The 19,299-nt window shown below is 50.3% G+C and overlaps 1 protein-coding gene across 8 annotated transcripts in view; it reads right to left on the bottom strand.

Annotated features, from left to right (window-relative positions):
• Positions 1 to 730: 730 nt before the first annotated feature.
• The window catches only part of LOC117015735 (tyrosine-protein phosphatase non-receptor type substrate 1), a 40,039-nt gene continuing 21,470 nt past the window's right edge, over positions 731 to 19,299 (bottom strand). For 7 of the 8 annotated variants that reach the window (XM_033094458.1, XM_033094453.1, XM_033094457.1 and 4 more), the window contains exons 4-9: positions 18,282 to 18,602; positions 17,380 to 17,709; positions 15,168 to 15,278; positions 12,102 to 12,126; positions 5,853 to 5,904; positions 731 to 3,326 (exon numbers count right to left, since the gene is read on the bottom strand). In XM_033094458.1, coding sequence (XP_032950349.1) covers positions 3,072 to 3,326; positions 5,853 to 5,904; positions 12,102 to 12,126; positions 15,168 to 15,278; positions 17,380 to 17,709; positions 18,282 to 18,602 — 1,094 coding nt within the window. In that variant the 3' untranslated portion in view covers positions 731 to 3,071. The remainder of the gene's footprint in view (positions 3,327 to 5,852; positions 5,905 to 12,101; positions 12,127 to 15,167; positions 15,279 to 17,379; positions 17,710 to 18,281; positions 18,603 to 19,299) is intronic. The other variant, XM_033094460.1, reaches the window with a different exon arrangement.

Genomic DNA, 19,299 nt, shown 5'->3' with positions numbered 1-19,299 from the left:
TAATAAATGAAGTCAATAATCGAGTTGTGAGGTTTAGGAGTTAATCAATGAAAAGGACCAACACATAGTAAATATCAAATATTATATGATTGTCATTTATATTATTTATACACTAACAGACAGGAGGTAAGGAAGCTAATATTTATTGAGCACTTACTATATACTAACACTCGACATGAATCATCTGGCAAGGATATTCTAGGACAAGCACATTAGGTTTCTGCATTCAGTAGAGGAGGAAAGTGAGGTCTTGCTTGTTCAAGATCCCATGGGCTGTAAGGCATGACCAGACCCCAATGTGCAATGTTTAGGGCGGGAAGGAAAGACCCAATGTTTAGCGAAGGACTGCATGTGCCACGCATGGGGCTTGGGGCCCCATGACCCCCTTAAATCCCCACAGAAACCCTGGCTTGGGATATTATTGTCCCCACTGTACTGGTGACAGGCTTGAGACTCTAGGTGAGTGGATTGAATTCCCACAGCTACAAAGTGGTAGAGCTGATTCAAACTCGGTTGTCTGTCAGAATTCTAGTTACGAAGGTGTCTTGGACTCCTTACAACGACTCCCTCTGAGCCAGAGAAACAGTCTTTGTGTCTATTTAAAACCCAAGAGAGAGGACCGAACGCGGAGATCATTGCCTAGCTCTAGGGCCACAGGTGGTCCTCTCCTAGGCTTCTGGGGACAGGGTGACACACTCACAGACACAAGGACACTCAACACCCACAGGGGTCATTGTTACCCAGAAATCTTTATTACAAAAATATTTTGCAAGCCAAAAAGTTTAAGTTGCAACTATATACAAAATGGGGCCTGTTTCCTTCCCAGCAGTTTTAAAATAAACTCCCCAAACCATGCTCCTTCCGCACTGTTGTTTTAACCTCTTCCTTTTCCTGGGGTTCGATACACAAGGTACGAGAATCTCCAGGCTGCCAGGCTGGAGCTAAATCTACTCGGCTTCCTCGGCCTCATTCCTTTACTCCCCTTCCAAAATGCAAAATAAAATTAAATTAAAATGGCACCAAGAAAACATTCTTTTAAGATCCTATGTGCATGTGTGTATGTGCGTGTGCGTGCTCACGCACATGTGCTCTCTCTGGGCAGACGAGAGGGAGATGAAGGTTTACAAGCCAACGTTTTGGAATTTGGAAATAGCCCGAGCCAGGTGGCTGGGCCACTGCGCTCCCAGATGCCACAGAGAAACTCTGGCTCGTTGGGCCAAAGCTGCCCACATGGCCTGTTGGCTCAGCTCATTCCTGGATGTCATCATGTAAAACACCAAATCACTGTCCCCCAGAGAGCCGGGTCTATGCTAAGCTCCCGGAGTTCCACCTGCAGGACGTGCTGACAGGCAGGATGGCTCAGCTTCTCGCTCTGATCATCCCGTGGGTACCAAATGGCTGGACCCGGGTGGGTAGGAGGGTGGGGCAGTGAAGATTAGTGTCTCAGCTCTAAGAGCTGATCAATTATAGGTGAAGACTGGACACACACAGCGTGCAACATTTGCTTGCCCTCGGCCCAGCCAGGCCCCCACACCGAATTGGAAGGGTAGGGGTCAGAGGATAATGGGTCACAGCCTCTGCTCAACCTCCTGAGACAGAGGGACAGAAAGACAGGTCAGTCCTGGCTTCACAGCTGCCCAGTCTTCCTGGCTGTCTTGGATTTATTCCAGTTCGATCCCAATAGGGTTTGAGAGCAGAAATACAGGATTCTTCCTGCAGAGAACAGCTCAGAGAGCTGGAATGGGAGAAGGTCTCTTAAGGAGTGGGAGAAATGGCCAGGCAGGGCTTCCTTCCCTGTGTGGCTCTAAAGTGCTTGTGAGCAATGGTGGGGGAAGGGTGGGGGGAAGACATCTTTCCTCTCCCCTCCTTCCAGGTGAGAAGACTGAGGCATTAGGTCTCGACAAGACTGCATGGTGAAGGAGGCAGCCCGGAGAAGCACTGGCAGGTTTGCACTTACCATGCTGGGGGCAGGAAGGCAGTAGTACCAGCCACGAGGCTCAGCTGAGAACGTGGCCAATTTAGTCCTGGAGAGAAGGCTAAGCATCTCCATGGAGCAGCCAAACTGGAACCTTCTTCCCCATCCTCGGGGCTCTGGGACATGGAGGAAGTCAGTTTCTGCTGTAGGCTATTCTCTCCAGGAAACCCACTGCTAAACCTTAAACGGCACAAGACCCAACCATGTACTTCAACACATGACAAAGAGCCAAGCTAACGCTGCCGTTGTTTTAAGGAAAAAAAAAAAACCAAAAAACAAAACACCACAGATCAAATTTTCTAACACCTCAGTTTCAAGATTGCACGTTTCACATTTCTCAATAATTTACAGGCGTCCACAGCGAGATGTTGCTGAGTTAGTGCTAGCTGGAGGAGGCAAGCTCGGGTCTAGAAAGGAGAGGCAGGTCCACGTGGAATGTCACCGTCAGGACGCTGGGTCTTCAAGGAGTCTCAGAGGGCAGGAGGAGCAGGGTCTTATTACTCAGTCCTTCTGATGGTGGAGGATTCTCGGAGGGTCCTTTCCTCCCGGGGACGGGGGAGGCCAGGGCTGTGGGCAGCCACCTCACCGAGTCTCCGGGATGCGGTCTCAGATTTTGTTTTTTATCGTTCCAGCTTCTCCATGGATGGGGCAGTTCAATCGAAAGAGAAAAGTTTTCCCAAAACCACAGTTGGGTGGCGGTGGTGGGAGGAGGAGGTGGGGTTTTTCTCCCTCCTCATCCTGGAAGATCAGGCTACAGAGCATGAAGGAGGCAGTCAAGGGTCACCAAGAACACGACCAAGACCCATGATTGATGGAGAGAGGCATGAGAGTTCTTGGTTCCCTGGCGGCTCTGGCCAATTTCCTGGCTGGTCTGGCAATATCAGTCTCCATGTGTGGCAATGTGGGGGGCTGTGGTCACCCTGGAAATGCTAGAGAGCCAAGTGGGTTGGGGAGATAAGAGCCAGCCTCATCCTTGGGTCCCAGGACCTGTGCCACCCTGGCCCTCTGGAAACTGGGCTAGCTGTCCTCATTACGCCTGCCCCACGTGGGACAGGAAGGCTCGTGGGCACAGACCCAGAGACAACGCAGGCCCTGTTTACTTCCTCTGGACCTGGACGCTGGCATACTCTGAGTAGGATGGCTCGGGCTTGGGGGCTGGCTGCTTATGGGCCCGGTTGAGGTGGACCATGTCCAGGTCAGCATAAGTGAGGGTGTCCTCAGGCTTGGGCGGCGGGACAGCCTGAATGCTGGCGTACTCCGTGTGGTTGTTTGGCTCAGCAGCCCGGGGGGCCGACTTCTTCCTCTTAGGCAGGTTCAGGTCTGCGTATGTGATGTCATTGTTGTCCTGGATCTAAATGAGGCAGAAAGAAGGTCATTCTGGAGCCCCAGCCTCTCACCCACTCTCGGTACTAAGTCTGGGTGCTTCTGTCTCCTCTGGGCCTTCACGGCTCAGCTCTAATTCACGCCCAGCTCTTCTCTGACCAAGGTTACCTTCCTCCAGCCTTATCCTTCCAGTCCACCTCCCTCTTCACACAGCCTGAAGGATCTTCCTAAATGCTAGTCACCTCAAAAGCCCGGACGCAGCGTCACCTCCTCCCACAGTTCTGTCCTGCCTTATCAACACTCCTCCATCTGCCTAGCATCCACTCTCCTCCTTCTACTCACAATGACACCCAATCTATTCTGTACATTTAAGCACAAGCACCACTTCTTCCTGAGACCTTCCCGTCGTCTGGGTTCAGGGCTCCTTCTCTGTGCTTCCTCAGCCAATGTTTCTCCATCACAGCAGCCACCATCTAGGACTGTGTTTGTTGGGGGTTTGAGTAGACGCTGATCCCCCGGTGGGTGGGGACATGCTTCCATTTACTCATTTATTCAACAAGTATTCACTAGGCATTTGTTATGTTGTAGAAACCAAGGTTGGCACAGAAGAAGCCTGATCAGTGTTGAATGAAGAAAGAATGAATGAATGGCAACAATCTCAGTCCCACTGGGGACTGGGAGACAGAGAATAGGGACATGTGAGAATGAGACACCAGTTAGCAGAGTAGTAGAGGTCCTGAAATCAGAAGACTAGAGTTTGAATCGTGCTTCTCTCTAGCTGAGGAACTTCGGGTAATTCACTTAACCTTTCTGGGCCTCAGTGTCCCCATCTGTAAAGTGGGGATAATAATCGTATCTATCACCAGGGTCTCCGTGAGATGACATCATCCAGGGAAAGCTCTTAGAATGGAGCCTGGCACCTACTGAGAGAGCACGTGTGTTCCATAAATGGTTGTAATCAACAGCCACCCAGTGACCCTGAACATCTATCTCCTATGTGTTAATCTATGCCATCCACCACTGAGCCTTAAAATTACCCATCAGGAATGATAAACTTTGCTCGCTCTGTGCCGGGCACCTGTGCTGCAGAAGCAGAGAGGAGCTACCGACAATGGGAACTCCTGGTTGATGCACAATGAGAACCACAGATTTCAGTTCTCAACAGCTTATTAGCACCATGCTATCACCTGGATCACCTTAGTTAGCACCTGTCACAACGCTGCTTGGTAGGAATTTTGTACCCCATTTTACAGGCGAAGAAACTGAGACCCAGGGAGTTTAAATAATTTGGTCAAAGTCCCACAGCTGGAGAAGAAACAAAGTCAGTTAGACGCTAAAGCTGTGGTCTGACCACATAGCTCCTTTGTCCCAAACCGTGCACGTTCACACTTCTCTCTCAGAAAACCACACCAACAACATTAAATCCTCTCCCTGGCAAGGGCCGGCACCTGGTATCAGGAATCTCAGACACGGCTATAAGTGCCACAAGAACTGGGTTGTGACTGCCCTGCTCACTGCCCAGGGCCGTGCACATAGTAGGTGCTCAGTAAGTCTTTGCTGATTGAATTTTATACAGGTTTCAGTGACCAGTTCTTTTTACTGTCATGCTTTCCCTGGAAAGCATGAACTGGACTTCCAGAAAGAAGTCCAGAGGTAAAATGACTAAAAAGAAGGTCCCCCTCTCCCATAATTGGAAATTGTCTTGTTTTTCTAATTACCTCCTGAGTTCACGGTCAGGGCCACTGGGGGGCCGCACTGATTCAGGAGCGTGGCCAGTGTTTTGGCCTACAAGCACTGTGCCTTTTACAAGCCCTGACTCTCTTCAACAGATTACATCTAAAACGATGACAACAGCCAGGGAAATGTCAAGGACAGCTGGCGCTCTCTTGTTCCAGGTTCAGGGCAGGTCCTGTCTTGTTACAAGACGGAGGGGAGCCCTCTGCCTCTGAGGTCTGACAACGTTAGCCGGTACAGAGCAAAGGCTAGGTTTCTCGGAAACAGGCCAACCATGCTGCCTGTGAAATCTCCTCAGCAATGATGAGGAGACACTGCCAGCTGGAGGGAGTGTGTCCTTGCAGGAGGTAATTAATGACACAAGGTCTTTCCATCAGCAGAGGCAAGAGAGACTCTGGCAGCACTGAGTGTACTCCGTGTAAGGAACAAGGCGGAGGTAGGGGCGAGCTGGACAGGTTGCTCCTGGTGGCGGGATCAGCCTGGGCAAATGCATGGAGGCAGAATGGCACAGTCCACACTAAGCAAGGCTGCAGCCTGACTCCATTTACACAGAATACGTTGTGAAGGGCGCCCGCCCTCCTTCCCCCCTGCCCCCAGTTGTGCGATGGGTGGTGCTGACTCAAGGAGGCAGAGACAGACTCTCCTGGCTGGAGCAGAGGGAGAGAATGTGCAGAGAACAAGGGAAAAGGAGGAATGTGGAGATCCTCCACCCTCCGCACCCTCCCGCCCTGAGGAATGAGTCTTAATTTAGAACAAGATCCGCAACTCTGGTGGATGCAAGAAAATCACACCATCGCGTTTCCCAGGAAAGGCACCTCACCAAAGATTGTACCTGGGTTGCTTCTCTGGCGTTCTTCTCGGGCTCATGCAACCTAAAAAGGAAAGAGACACAGAGATAAAAATATCCTCCCTATCTCAAGCACTCATGGAAATTGGTAAGAATAACAGTGAGGCTCCACTTCCGATATGGGTGGAGGACATGAGGAGAGGTTCACAACAGACAGGCAGCCGCTTATCAAATGTCTGGACGAAAGGGTCAGGCTCACGAAAACGGAGTTTGAAGCAATGCACTATCAATTTGGTTTTTCTAACCTACTGTGATCGGCAAGGATCTTTTAAAATTATAATACTTGGTGTTGGGGAAGGTATGGTGAAACTGGCACACTCATGCATTGCTGGTGGGCGGGGCACGCTCATACCTTTGGTACAAATCCTTTGGGAAGCAACTCAGCCAAATCAAGACTTGGAAGGTATTCTCATCTTTTGATTCATAATTGTATTTTACGGGGGTGGGGGGCGATTCAAAATATAGAAAAAGCTTTATGCGCAGAGGCATCTATTCCAGGGCAGGGTGGGGGAGGGACGTCTACATCTTATAGCTCTGCCAATTGTGACTGGTTAAAGAAATTAGGAGAGATAGACTCATAGATAAACATTTAAAAGGTTTATGAAGAGGTTTCTTTTTTTATTACAAATGATTACATTTAAAAGATGAACGGAAAAGCAAAATTCTCAGTGGAATGATCTCAATTATGAAAAATGTATAGATAACACTGGAAAGAAACACAGTAAAATGCTAACAGCGTGGTCTTTGGGTGGTATTTTTTCTTTTCTTTTTTTCAATTTCCCATATTCTCCAAATGGTCTATATTCTACACATCTAAGTGTTACCATTAGAAAAAGAAAAGGGAAGAACCAAGTGCCCTGGTTAATCAAAGAAGCTGTTTATGAGTTTGATTCTGTAATTGGAAGCCGTGGCTTGGCTCACTGCGGGTTCATGGTCAAGGTGGCGAGCAAACCAGAGCCACTGGTTCTGCGGGAGCTGTGTGAAATCTCCAGCCGGCCACGCCAGAGATGTGAGCCTGGATAATGTCATAAATGAGCAATGGAGCTTGGCAGCGGGGTTATTAATGGATTTGGCACGAGTACTTGGCTCAGAAAGCAGTTCTGCGGCATGACCGGCCCCATGTGGCCACAGAAATGGCCCCCCAGGAGCAGGGACACTGTCTGGTAAGGCAGATCATGCAGATCTATATACACTCCTCCTGCTTCCAACCCTTCTGGAACTCTCAGTGCCTTGGCATTGAGTTCAACTCATCACCCAGCTTGTAAGCCCCATGTGGTCTGGCCTCTGCCGACTCCCCCACCCCCCCAGGCCACCCACTCCTCTGCCCTCATTTACTTACTTATCCACCCACCAAATATTTCAAGACGGCTACTTAATGCGATGCTTTTATGTGTCAACAACCACCTTGAATGACCCTCTTGACCACTTTTTCTCTTGGTTAACTTTCGTGTACCCTTCAAGTCTCAACTATGGAGTCACGTCCTTGGGGAGGCCTCTCTGACAGTGCTGGGCTGGCCGGGCCGCTCCTCCATGACAAATTCGAACCTCCTTGCATATTTTCTCATCTGGTTTATATGTCTGTCTGTCTGCCTGCCATGCTTCTTTCTTTACCACGTGGGTGCTCAAAAAGTGTTCAAACGCAACTAGGAATGAATACCAGTCAGACTGCCCCAGGGCCTTTGCACACCCAGTCTTCCTTACCTCTTCATCTAGTTCACTCCTCTTCCCTCAGATCCTGTTTCAAATAGTCCTTTCTTGGGAAAACCTTCACTGAACCTCCATGCTCCATTCTCAGAACACTGGGTTCCTTTCTTTCAGAGCAATATTTCCGACAGGAAGAAACTGTCCATTTTTTTCGTGTCTGTTTCTCCTCTGGTCTCTCCTATCTCAGTGAGTGGCACTGCTATTACTCACCCCTGTGCTCGGGCTAAGGAAGTGGGAACCCTCCCCGCGTCTCCTCACTCCTCCTTCACAACCCATGTCTAATCCACCACAAGGCTTTGCCTCCAAAGTACACATCAAACCCACCACTCCATCACCTCCACCATCCCAGCTCCCTGGATTCCCGAGGTGCCTTCCTGTGTCCCTGTTTCTTCTATTCCTGCCCCCTTGTGCTCCATTCCACATGTAAAATGCATAAGCAACGTCACATCTTTTCTCTGCTCAAAGCCCTAACCCCTTTTCCCCACACCCTGAAGTCCATCTCCGTTTCCTGACTGGCGAGGCCTGCATGACCGGCTTCCACCACCTGCTCTGGGCTCCCGTCTCTCTTCCCCTCGCTCACGCCACTCCAGCTGCCCTGGCCTCCTCCCTGTTCATCAACGTGTCCAGTTGCTCCTGCCTCGAGGCCGAGGCACTGGCTGTTCCCTCTGCCTCGTCCACTCTTGCCCCAGATATCCGCATGGCTGGAGCCTTCTCACCCGTCAGCTATCTTCTAAATGTCACTTTCCCAGACAAGCCTTCCCTGATCGTCCACTGCACCCCACCTCCTGCTCTGTTCCGTACCCAGCTTTATTTTATTTAGTCAGCACCTGCATCACGTTGTATATTAACCTCCTGGCTTGTCTGCCTCCCGATGGACCATGATGGACCCCCGCCCTCAGTGTGGGCAGGGACTAGGCCACCTCCTTCACCACTGGAGCCCCGACACCTGGTAACGGGCTGGCGCCTCGTCAGCTCACCATGGATATTTGTGGAGTGAATGAATGAACAAACATCTCTGTCATGGCATCAAAAGTGCCCTGAGACCAGGGCTTGTGTCTTTTTTGCTGCTCTTTGCAATCCCCCAGCTTAAGGCCTGGCGCTGAGCTGGGCTCAATCAGATAATAAATGAAAGAATCAGGGAAGCCCTAAATATTCCAAGAATAAACGCAGTGAATGTCTGACAAGTGAACAAGTAGCCAACCGAATGAACCCCAGTGCCCAATTAAGGGAGCAGACACATTTTTCTGTCGTCTGAGCTGGGGAAGATTACAGACGATGTTCTGCCTGTACGTTCCAAACCCCACGAGTTGGAAACAGCCAGTCCCTCCGCTGGCCCTGCAGCCGGAAGGGCCCTTTGAGCTCAAAGCCGCGGCACCCCCCCCTTGGCACCCTCCCCGTGGTGCTCAGTGTTACCCATGCCACCGCCACCATCCTCTGGAAAGCGTCTGATCCCAGCCAGCCGAGCGGAAGCAGCTGCTACATGGGAAACCACCATTACCGCTCACTAGCTGTTGCTTTGCTTTAGAGAGATGAAAGGGAGCAAGCGATCTCACAGCTCCCTGGGTAGGCTCACGCTGGAAAAATAAAATAACAGGCAGAAAACGGTTGGCTTCTCTGGGGAAGAAGAAACAGGCAGCCAGAAGCCTGGGCACAGACGAACACTGTCAGCTTCGGTGTCAGAGAAATCTGGGTGGGAGTTGCAGTGCCAGCACTTATGAGCTGTGGGACCTTCGGGATGTCACACGACTTCTCTGAGCCTCAGTTTCCTCAACCACACACAGGGACAATAATAACTTTCCAGAACAGGGGTTCTCAAAAAACTGGCTAGGGAGCAGTGGTATCAGCACCACCTGAGAGCTTGTTAGAAATACAAATTCTGCATCAGAAACTCTGGGGGGGTGGGGCCCAGAAATCTGAGTTTTAACAGACCCTCCAGAGGATTCTGCTACACACTGAAGTTTGAGACCCACTGTTCAATTAAATTGGGATAACAGTAAATCATAGGGTCTTTTGCAATCATTTAAAATCACCAATGGGCTGAAAAAGTAAAAGCATAAGTTGGTTCCTGGAACACAGTGAGTCCTCGACAGATGTTTAGCTGCTGATGCTGGTGTCATTATTACTGCTGACACTGCCCTTTTCTTCCAGAACTTATTGTCTAATTGGGGAGATAAGACAACTGAAAACTAATGACAACAATAAAAAGAAAACACAAAAGAAAGATATTTGAATATTTGGGACTGTGAAGCCACTGAGAGGGAGAGTTTTAGGGATTCAGAGATGGAGATTGCTGCAGTCATTTGGCATGGCATTCATTCGTTTATTCATTCATTTGTTCATCACTGAGCATCTATTCCATTCCAGGCACGGTGCCTTGTTCAGCAGCTGTGAGCAGTGAACATGAGGGAAATGGTCCTTGCCCTCAAGAGGAATGGGTTATAACCCGGGGACAAGTGCAGAGACAGCTTGAACACATCAGGATGTCAATGCAGGGGCCCCAGGAGAGCTCACATGAGGGGTTCCTGGTCCTCAAGGAGGTAACGCCCTTGCTGAGCCCAGAAGGAAGAGCAGGAGGGAACCAGGTGAAAGGAGTGGTGCCTGCTCTAGCTTCCAAGTCTCACAACTCCAAGGGGCGCTGTTCACAGAGCCCACTGGAACTGCTGCCCCCCCCAGTGGTGGAGACCTTGGGTGGTGCCTGAGCACGGGTGGGGGAGCACATCTCAGCGAGAGGGGCCAGCGGCACAAGGGCTAGGAGGAGAGGGAGGCTGCAGCACGTGGCAGTGAAGGGAGTGCCGCATGGCTGAGCCACAGAATTTGAATACTGGGGAGTGGAAGTGAAACTGTCCAAGTCAGCAGGGGCTGGACCACGAGGGGTTTGAGGATCTCAGGCGGGTATCTGGACTATCCTGAGGGCCAGGAGAACCACTGAAGGTTTTTAGGCAGAGGATGGAGCCACGTCTTGCCCTTCGAAAAGAGTGCACTTGCTGTGCACACACGCACACAGCACTTCCATCGTGCCAACCTTGGGATTGTTCTTGACTCTACATCCAATCCACCAGCAAGTCCTCTTGGCTCCAGCCCCAAAATGTATCCAGAATCTGACCGTTTCTCAGCCCTTCCCACCACCCTGGTCCAGGCCACCATCATCCGCTTGGACCATTACAGCAGCCTCTGCCCTGGCCTCTCTGCCTCCATCCTCACCGTCTACAGCCTGGTCCCTACACGGCACTCAGGTGGTACTTTTAAAACAAAAGTCAAATCATCTCCCTTCTACGGCTCCTCATCCCGCTGGGAATAAAACCCCAAGTTCTAACTGCCACAGGCGCTAGACCACTGGCTTTCACTCTAGATTTCTCAGTTCCTGCTCTGGAATTTGGAACTCCACAAAGCTCTAAAAAATTCAAAGATGTACAAAACCCATTTGGTGGCAAAATCTGAACCAACAGGAAGCTAGTCACAGTTTTTGTGTGTTTTTTTAATCGCCCTTAGTATGGATGTTTGTATATTTCCAAGCAGGCACATTCACGTGGTAGATTATGGGGTGCTGCTTCTACTCTACTGGGGTGAATATCGGGGGCCTTCCTAAAAGCTGAAAAGTCTGGATGAATCACACATCCGGCTGCATGGGCTTCAACTAAGAGGCTGTGGGGTGCAGCTCCCTGCCCGCATCCCCTGCCGTTCCTCGTTCCTTCTGCCCCAGCCACACCGGCCTCCTCTGTGCCTTCCGGTACATCTCATCTTGGGCCTTAGCCACGCCTGCTCTCTCACCCAGCACTCACCTCTGCATCATAGTTCTCTAGCTCAGGACCCTTCACCTGCCTCAGGTAGCCATGCAATAAATCTCCATCCCTTCGCTGTGTTTGGTTTGTCGCCACCTGACATGGCACTATGTATCTTTTTGCCTCTACACTTACTGCCTGCTGCTTCTCTCTCTGATGTCTGAGCCTCCTTTAGGCCCGGACCGATTCTTGTTCCCTGCTGTATCCCCATCACCCAGAACAGAGCTGGCACATAGTAGGGACTCAGTAAAAATCACTGACAATGTGAATCCACAAAGTAGTGTACCATCTGTGACGTAATGTCATCGCCTTAGCCTCTAAGCAGGGCATGGGTTTCAGGAGGGCACACATGCTTTCTATCCTACTCACTCGGCATTCGCAGGGCCACCCGTGCCAAGGTACTCAATAAATATTTAATGAATGGAGGAAAGAACAAAGTATACAACTTGGCTCTGAGGGCTGCCGGTGAAGGAGGCAGCTTCTGCCACAGTCCAAACAGGATCTGATAAGAGTCGCGCTGTCTGTGGACAGCACACATGTAAATCCCCTTAAGTCCCCTCACTTGAGACCATAATTAAAAACGGGCCTGGCATGAGGAGCTTACAAAGGCAAGACATAGAAAGGTTGGCTGGTACAGGTGTGCGGGTCAGTGGGTGTGGCTTATGCTGTGCAGTGTTGGGGGCTGTCAAAACAACGAAGTAACAACTGCAAAAACATCCTAGTACAGAGATGCACTTACCTTGTAGAAGAAGTGGAGCCCTTGGCTGAAAGTGAAAAGAAACAAAAGCTGGTTATTTAACTTAGACACATACTTTTCTTACGTAACTTTTTTGGAGGAACACAAAGTTTTGCCTACAGTGACCTTGGGAGAAATTGTTGAAATCATATCCTTCCAACCATAGGAAACCCCAGTGAGGTGGTCCATTATCTTCCATCCAGAAAGACCAGTGGCTGGGCCTTCTTGCATTCTCACCTCTGGGAATCGCAAAAGGTCAGATCCAAAAGCAGCCCTCAGCCTGGGAGGGGCCACCTACCCTACCCCTGTGTGGGCCTCATCTCCATTCACCACACGCCTTACCTGAGCAAGCCTGGGGCCCAGTCAGGGCCGTTGATTGCTAGACAACATATTCTAGCAGGGCTGCAAGCTGGGGGAGCAGGTATGCCTCCCACTGCTATCACCAACTCTCTTGCTGAGTGACCCTGGGTGGGTCATTTTCCCTCTCTGAGCTTGGATTTCAGCTCTCTAACTCACAGGATTGTGCTGGACATGCATTTATTTTCATGTGACCACTTTCCAAAAAAGGATCTTGGGAGGACATAAAGGGTTCATCTGGTTCAGAGATTTTTAAACCTGTGATACGGGGCATCTTGCAGAGAAACCACAGGGTTCAGCCACCATTTGACTCAAAGTTCACTGCAAAATTGTAATTAAAAAGCAACATGCACACTCACATGTGCTCGGCACCACATGTCAACAGGCTGGGGGCTGCTACAATGCAAGAATTCTCACTGCCAGGTTAACGCGTGGTGCCTGGGCACTCACTGGATTTTTAGGGAAGTGGGTACCCGTTGGGAAGGCTGCAGCTCAGCATCTAATGTTTGAATGGAGGCTGGTAAGTTGAAAAGTGCTAGGACATGCGTCGTCTCAGGGAGTCTGATGACAGGACACTGATTGCTCCCGTTTTATACCAAAGAGACTGAGTGACTCCTTAGGGTCACAGACCCGGTAAGTGGCAGAGTTGAAACTAGGGTATTTTACTACGAGTATTGAGGTAGAGGATGGGGAGACCCATCCAGGGACCAACAAGGGAGAAGAGGGGTATGTCATTAGGGTGGAAGTGACGTGCAGTGATGAGGGTCCCTGGAGACCCACTGCCACGGTTTGAATCCTGGCCCCACCTCTTACCAGTTGTGAGGCCCTGAGCAAGTTTTATAAGTTTCCCATGCCTCAGTTTCCTCATAGGTAGATGGGGTTAGTAATACTACTGCAGAGGTCTGTTGTGAGGACAGTGCCTGGCACATCAGATCCGAGTGAGCGCTAGTTATCACTGTCACTAGAGCCTATGTGTGAGAGCCGGGCTCTGCGCATATCCAGACCCGCCACTCAGGGGCTGGGTGGCTCGTACCCGTGTCTGCAGCTCTCAGACCCCCCATTCTTCCTCTGGAACACCCGGTTGCTTGTGCCTAAGTCCACAGTAATGAGCTCACACGCACCGGGAGGGATTTGGTGCTCAGGGACAAGCCTCTAAAGGGGACTGAGATTTCACTAACGGCCACCGTGAACGCTCCATCTGACAGGCTGGCTTGTCACCTTTGGTAGGCAAAGGACCCTGCTTTCCCATTCAAGCAGGGGCTCTCCAGGAACTTTAGAGAAACCACCAGGTAGGCCACTTGGCAGATCCTGTTCCAGATTCCAGAGACGTGGGGCCTGACTCTAGCCCTCCTGGACGGGGAGCTTGCGGCTCGGTCAGTATTCACAGCTAAGTCTTTCCAGCCAGCCCAGGAGGGAGCGAGCGCTGCGGGGCAGAGGTGGGGGGGTGCAGAAGGGACATGTGACTGATGCACACATGCCCACTCGAGTTGAGCCTGCGGGTCGGGCGGCAGCTCAGGACAGTGCTTCACACTTTGCAGGCTGTGGCACGTGGTACTTCCCAACAGCATTTTTAAGACAACTTAGTATAGAATATGACAAAAAAGAAAATATCAGAGTTCTAATTTTATCTATAGGGTGTGTGTGTGTGTGTGTGTGTGTGTGTGTGTGTGTATGCGTGTGTGTTGGGTTGAGATGTGAAATGTATTTCTATCACTTGTAGTCAAGTAAATTTCAGAAACACTGGCTTAAAATTGTTTCCTCTGAGAGTGGGAAAGAGGACTTGTATTTTCTGCAGTCTGAGAATGTGTCAGAGCTGTTATCTCACATGAGCTTCTTTGATTTCATAACTATCCTTCAACATAGGCATCACTATACCCATTTTACAGGTGAGGAAACTGAGGCTTGTGGAGGCCAAATGATTGTTTAGAACCTATAACAACCCTGGTTTGTTTGACTTCAAAGTCAGAGGCCTTGCCATAGCAGGAATCTCTCTCTCTCTCTGTCTCTCTCTCTCTGTCTCTTCTCTCTCTCTCTCTCACACACACACACACACACACACACACACACACACACACAAGATGTCCTGGATTTGAACTTGTACCCTCCTGCTGTGGAGTCAAAGACTGCACACCTTGCCACTGTGAGGGGAGCTTCCCAGGGAGGTGGCTTATATTTATGGCCTCACATATTATATAATGCTGACAACAGGAGCTAACATTTTTTGAGTACCTGCTGTGTGCCAGGTACTTTCCTAACCTTTTACATGTAGTCACCCACTTAATCCTCCCAACAGCCTTGCAGGTAGGTTGTGGAATTATCCCCACTCCCTTCTAGCCTCCTGCCTAGGGGCTGCACACGTAACCTGGGCAGCTAAGAAGAAAACGGAACTTTTCCAGAGGGCTGCTGGGAAATATTTTTTCCTCCTGAGACCCTCCTGCCACCCTGACAGCTCCCTGCTTCCCGCCTCGGTAGGCGTCCCGTGAGGATGTGAGGCCTGGAGCAGCGATGGCCATCTTGCCACCATGAGGGGAAGGCTGGTGAAGGTGCCATGCCAGCCATGGCACTGCTACCTGTGGACTTCTTGTTACTGGAAGTAACTGGACGTCCTTCCAGCTTAAGCTACGTGTAGCTCAAAGAACTCGAGTGGCCTCTCCCTCCGGGAAGGATAGTTCAGAGGCAAACTCTCGGGAAGGAAGCAGGGAATTCACCCACCTTTCTTCTGTCGAATTCGGAGGAGGTAGAGGGCTGCGATGAGCAAGGCCACCAGCAAGGCACACACCACGCCCACGGCAATAAAGATATTATTCAAGCTGCCACTCTCACCTAGGGATCAGACAGAAGAGAGGCTTCATGCATGCAAATTAAAAACAAAGAAAATCAGAACCCGCCACCTCTTTTCACCACTAGGCGGGCATCATTAACTGAGACTATCTGGCTGGGCTTTCTCAGAGGTTTCGAGCCACGTGGGCACGGTGATGGGTCTGCACACACTTTCCCACATGAGTCACCCCCAGGCAGTGCAAAAACCATGCCGAGGTGCCAGGAGGGAAACTTGGTGCTGACAGCTATGCTGGAATCCTGGCTGCAGGGTGTGGGCAGAACTCTCACTCCTGAGGAGCAGAAATGTGTTCCTCCTCATCTGAGTGAACCCGATGGCCACCGTGTCAGCACGGGTCCATCCAAAGCTCTGAATTTCGATTGGGTGTCACACAGCAGTGTCACACCAGGCGTGGGGGAAGGGACACTGAGGAATGACAGATGCAGAACTGACTAATGGACTCTGCAGAGCTCCCAGGGGCTGTCCACGGATGTGTGCCCGGGACCACCTGGGCATAGGAGCTCTGAACCAGGACACTTGAAATGGAGACAAGCACTTGGGTGGCACAGGAAGGGGATCCCATACTAGAACAGAGCGGGTAGTCGGGAGCAGGGCTCTGAGCCGGGGGAACGTGGGTTCAAATCAATGCCCCTAGTTGTGTAACCTTGAACAAGTCATTTAAACCTCGCTCCACACACTGGCTTCTTCTCGTGTTACTGAAGCCAAAAATAATCTCTACATCATTGGATAGCTCTGAGGATTAACTCACTAACTAACCAATCAACCAACTAACCCATCCTTTCATCCTTTTTAAAAGTATTTCCTGAGTGCCTCCAATGTGCCAGTCTGTGTGCCAGGTCCTGAAGCTATGATGCTGAAGAAGGCAGCCATGCTCCTCAGCAGCTGAGACTCAAAGCTGAGGGTCAGAAAGCTCATGTCCTTCAACACCGCCATGAGCAAGTGAAGAGGCCAGAGAGAGGCACTGACTTGTTCAAGGTCACCCAGCAAGTCTGACAGAGCCAGAGATTTATCCACAGGTCCTATCTCCCAGTGCACTGCTCATTCTATAAAAAGCAGGCATTGGTGACATCAAAGCGACACCCAGAAAGGACCACAGGCTTTAGAGTTTCCCTGTTCCCTTGAAGGATGGATGAAGGAAAGAAATGGCCTCTATTCTAATCCATTCAGGTCTGCTATGTACAAGGCATAGCCACACTAATGACAGGTGATGGAACATTCCACAGTGGCACCAAAATGCCAACTAGTGCTGCCATTTTGAAGAAAGAAGAGAGAGATATTGACCACAGCTTCGAAGGGGGCAGAGAAAATGACACTCTGACACCTTTTATTTTCCCAGGAGAGTGGCAGCATTACCATCATTTTAAATGGGCATAGACTTTGGCCCAGACATGCTCTTTGGGAAACTGTCCCACACAAATAGCTGCACATGTAACAGAATGTGCACAAGGGCCTTTATTGAAACGGTGATTATACTTGAGAAAAGCACAAACATCCTGAAGCCCCTGCCGCACTCCCACTGGGGCAGGCTTGTAGTGGCAGCCAGGAAGACAAGACAGCAGTTAGAAAGAGCAAGGAGGAGAGGGTGGGCTGATGTGGAAAAGTGAAAACAGTAGCTGTTAGGTGAAGAAAGCAAGAGGCAGGGTGCTGTGAACAGCTATCTACCTCCGCTTTTCTCTCTTTCTTCAATGTATATTGATATCAAAAGATCGATAAGAATGTGTACTACTGTGTTTCCCCGAAAATAAGACCTCGCCGGACCATCAGCTCTAATGCGTCTTTTGGAGCAAAAATTAATATAAGACCTAGTCTTATTTTAATATAATAACATACCGGGTCCTTTATTAATTTTTGCTCCAAAAGACGCAGTAGAGCTGATGGTTTGGCTAGGTCTTATTTTCGGGGAAACACAATAACTCTTACTGGTGGAGACTCTTGGAATGTGATGACTCTTGGAGCTCACTGAAAACTTCTGATTTTTATCTATAGACTTCTAGATTAATCTATAATAAGCATGAATTACTGCTGTTAACATTAAAAAAATAATAATAATTTAAAAAGCTGGGTCAGTTGGAATGGAGGCCTCACCAGGGGGTTCATCTGTGCTCTGGTCCTTCTGGTGGACAGAGGCCTTCAGGGTAAGGTTTTTGGTGACCGCCGGCTGCCCATCATGCTCCACCTGGCAGGTGAGCACCACGTCCTCCCTGTGGGCAGACAAATTCACGAGGAGCCAGCTCATCCCGTTAAAGGTTCCGTCCTTGTTCTCTGTGAGAGTCGTGGCCGTTTCTGATCGGGAGAAGTTTCTGTTTTCCAACCAGCTCAGCTGTAGGCGCCGGGGGTAGAACTTCTTCACCCAGCAGGTGACGTTCACCTGGTTCCCTGCCACAGGGTGTTGGGTCACCTCCAGGGTGGGCGGAACTGAAACAGCACAGGGCAGAAGCTCTGACCTCATGGAACAGACATATGACAGGGGAGGGCTCCATAACTTAGCTCCTCCCCCCACAGCAAGGGGACCAAGCAGGACACTGCCAGGCATACAGCAGGTGCTCAAACACTGAGGGTACTCCCTGCATATGAACGAAATTGCTAAGCATGGTGCCTGCACACAGTAGGTACTCAAGGACTGGTAGATCCTATTAGTGTAATATGAGTGAATTCATAAAACACAGGCCCTGCATGCATTCAGATCGTACTAACTGTGGCGAAATGAATGAAATCTCCAAGCACACAGGGGCCTCGCTCACAGTAGGTGCTCAGTAACTGGAGTTGCTATTGGTAAAGCAATGAAAGTACCTACACAATAGTAGGTGTTACATGACAGCTGCCATTAAACAGTAGTGAGTGACCAGCTCACCCAGGTGCCTAGTGGTGGGAAGGACTGTCGGGAATTTGCTCCCAGGAAATTCCAGGCCTGGAGCAAAAGCAGGGGTAGGAGCAGGCTTGGAGGTTGGGGGTCAGGTGTGGGCTCGTCTGGGTGGGAGGGCATCTACCTCGGATGGTCTCAGACAGGTTGGCAGTCCCACGAAGAGGAGGGCCCCCCTGCAGGGTGACGTGGTCCACCTCGCAGACCAGCTGAGAGCGAACGTCCCCCGGGGCCAGCATCAGCCTGGCTGTGCTGGAGACGCTGTAGGAAGCGCTGTCTCCCTCTGGGTCCACGGTGGTCTGGGAGGCTGGGAGCTCATTCCCTTCTTTGAACCATTTCAGGGTGATCTTTCGGGGGGAGAAGCCGTGGGACTCACAGGTGAAGGTCACTGTCTGCTTAGTCGGGGCTCTCCCCGTGGGGCCCGATACCACGGGGGGAGAGGGTTTGGCTACAAAAGGAGCAAAATGAACAGTAACCATAACTGTGATTATCACCACTAAGGATAAGATGTGACACTGTTAAAGAAGCCTCACATATATTATTTTTAATCCTTAATAACGCTGGGAGGGCAATGTCAACATTCTCATCTTACAGAGGAGGACACACAGGTCCTCAGAGTTCACCTCTGAGTGAGGGGCAGGGCTGACATGCAATTCCAGGCCTGAGTTCAAAATCCACCTTCTTTTCTCTGCTGGGTGATTTCACACCAATCTGGACACGGGAACAAAATTACTGATCGATCTCCCTCTTTGTATTAACTGCTCCTAGGTGGCCTCCCCTGGAAAGCTTCCAACTTCAGAGAAAGTGTTTACAGAAGTAAATGCAGGGAAGCAGTGACATGCGGGGCCACCGTGAAAGCGGGAACCAGGCCGGCCAGCTGACCAGAGGGGTGACTGGGGCACATTCCAGCTCCTTCTGTGAAACGGGACAGCAGGCATTTCTCCTTCCTGGGGCTGCAATGAGGGTAAATCAGGCAGTGGAAGCATTTTTGCTTTGAGTTAAACAGAAGATGCTTCCCCAAAATAAACAAATACAGGTGTATCTGGAACCCAGACTTCATTTATATCCAGAACTCTTCCCTTAGGAATTTATTGATTTACTCCATAGTTTTCATCCTTTCCACAGATATTCCAGTAGGAGCTAAT

This window comes from Rhinolophus ferrumequinum, chromosome 23, assembly GCF_004115265.2.
Source record: "Rhinolophus ferrumequinum isolate MPI-CBG mRhiFer1 chromosome 23, mRhiFer1_v1.p, whole genome shotgun sequence".
Lineage (NCBI taxonomy): Eukaryota > Metazoa > Chordata > Mammalia > Chiroptera > Rhinolophidae > Rhinolophus > Rhinolophus ferrumequinum.
The sequence above is the reverse complement of the archived record's forward strand: the minus strand, read 5'-3'. Positions and strand labels throughout refer to the sequence as shown.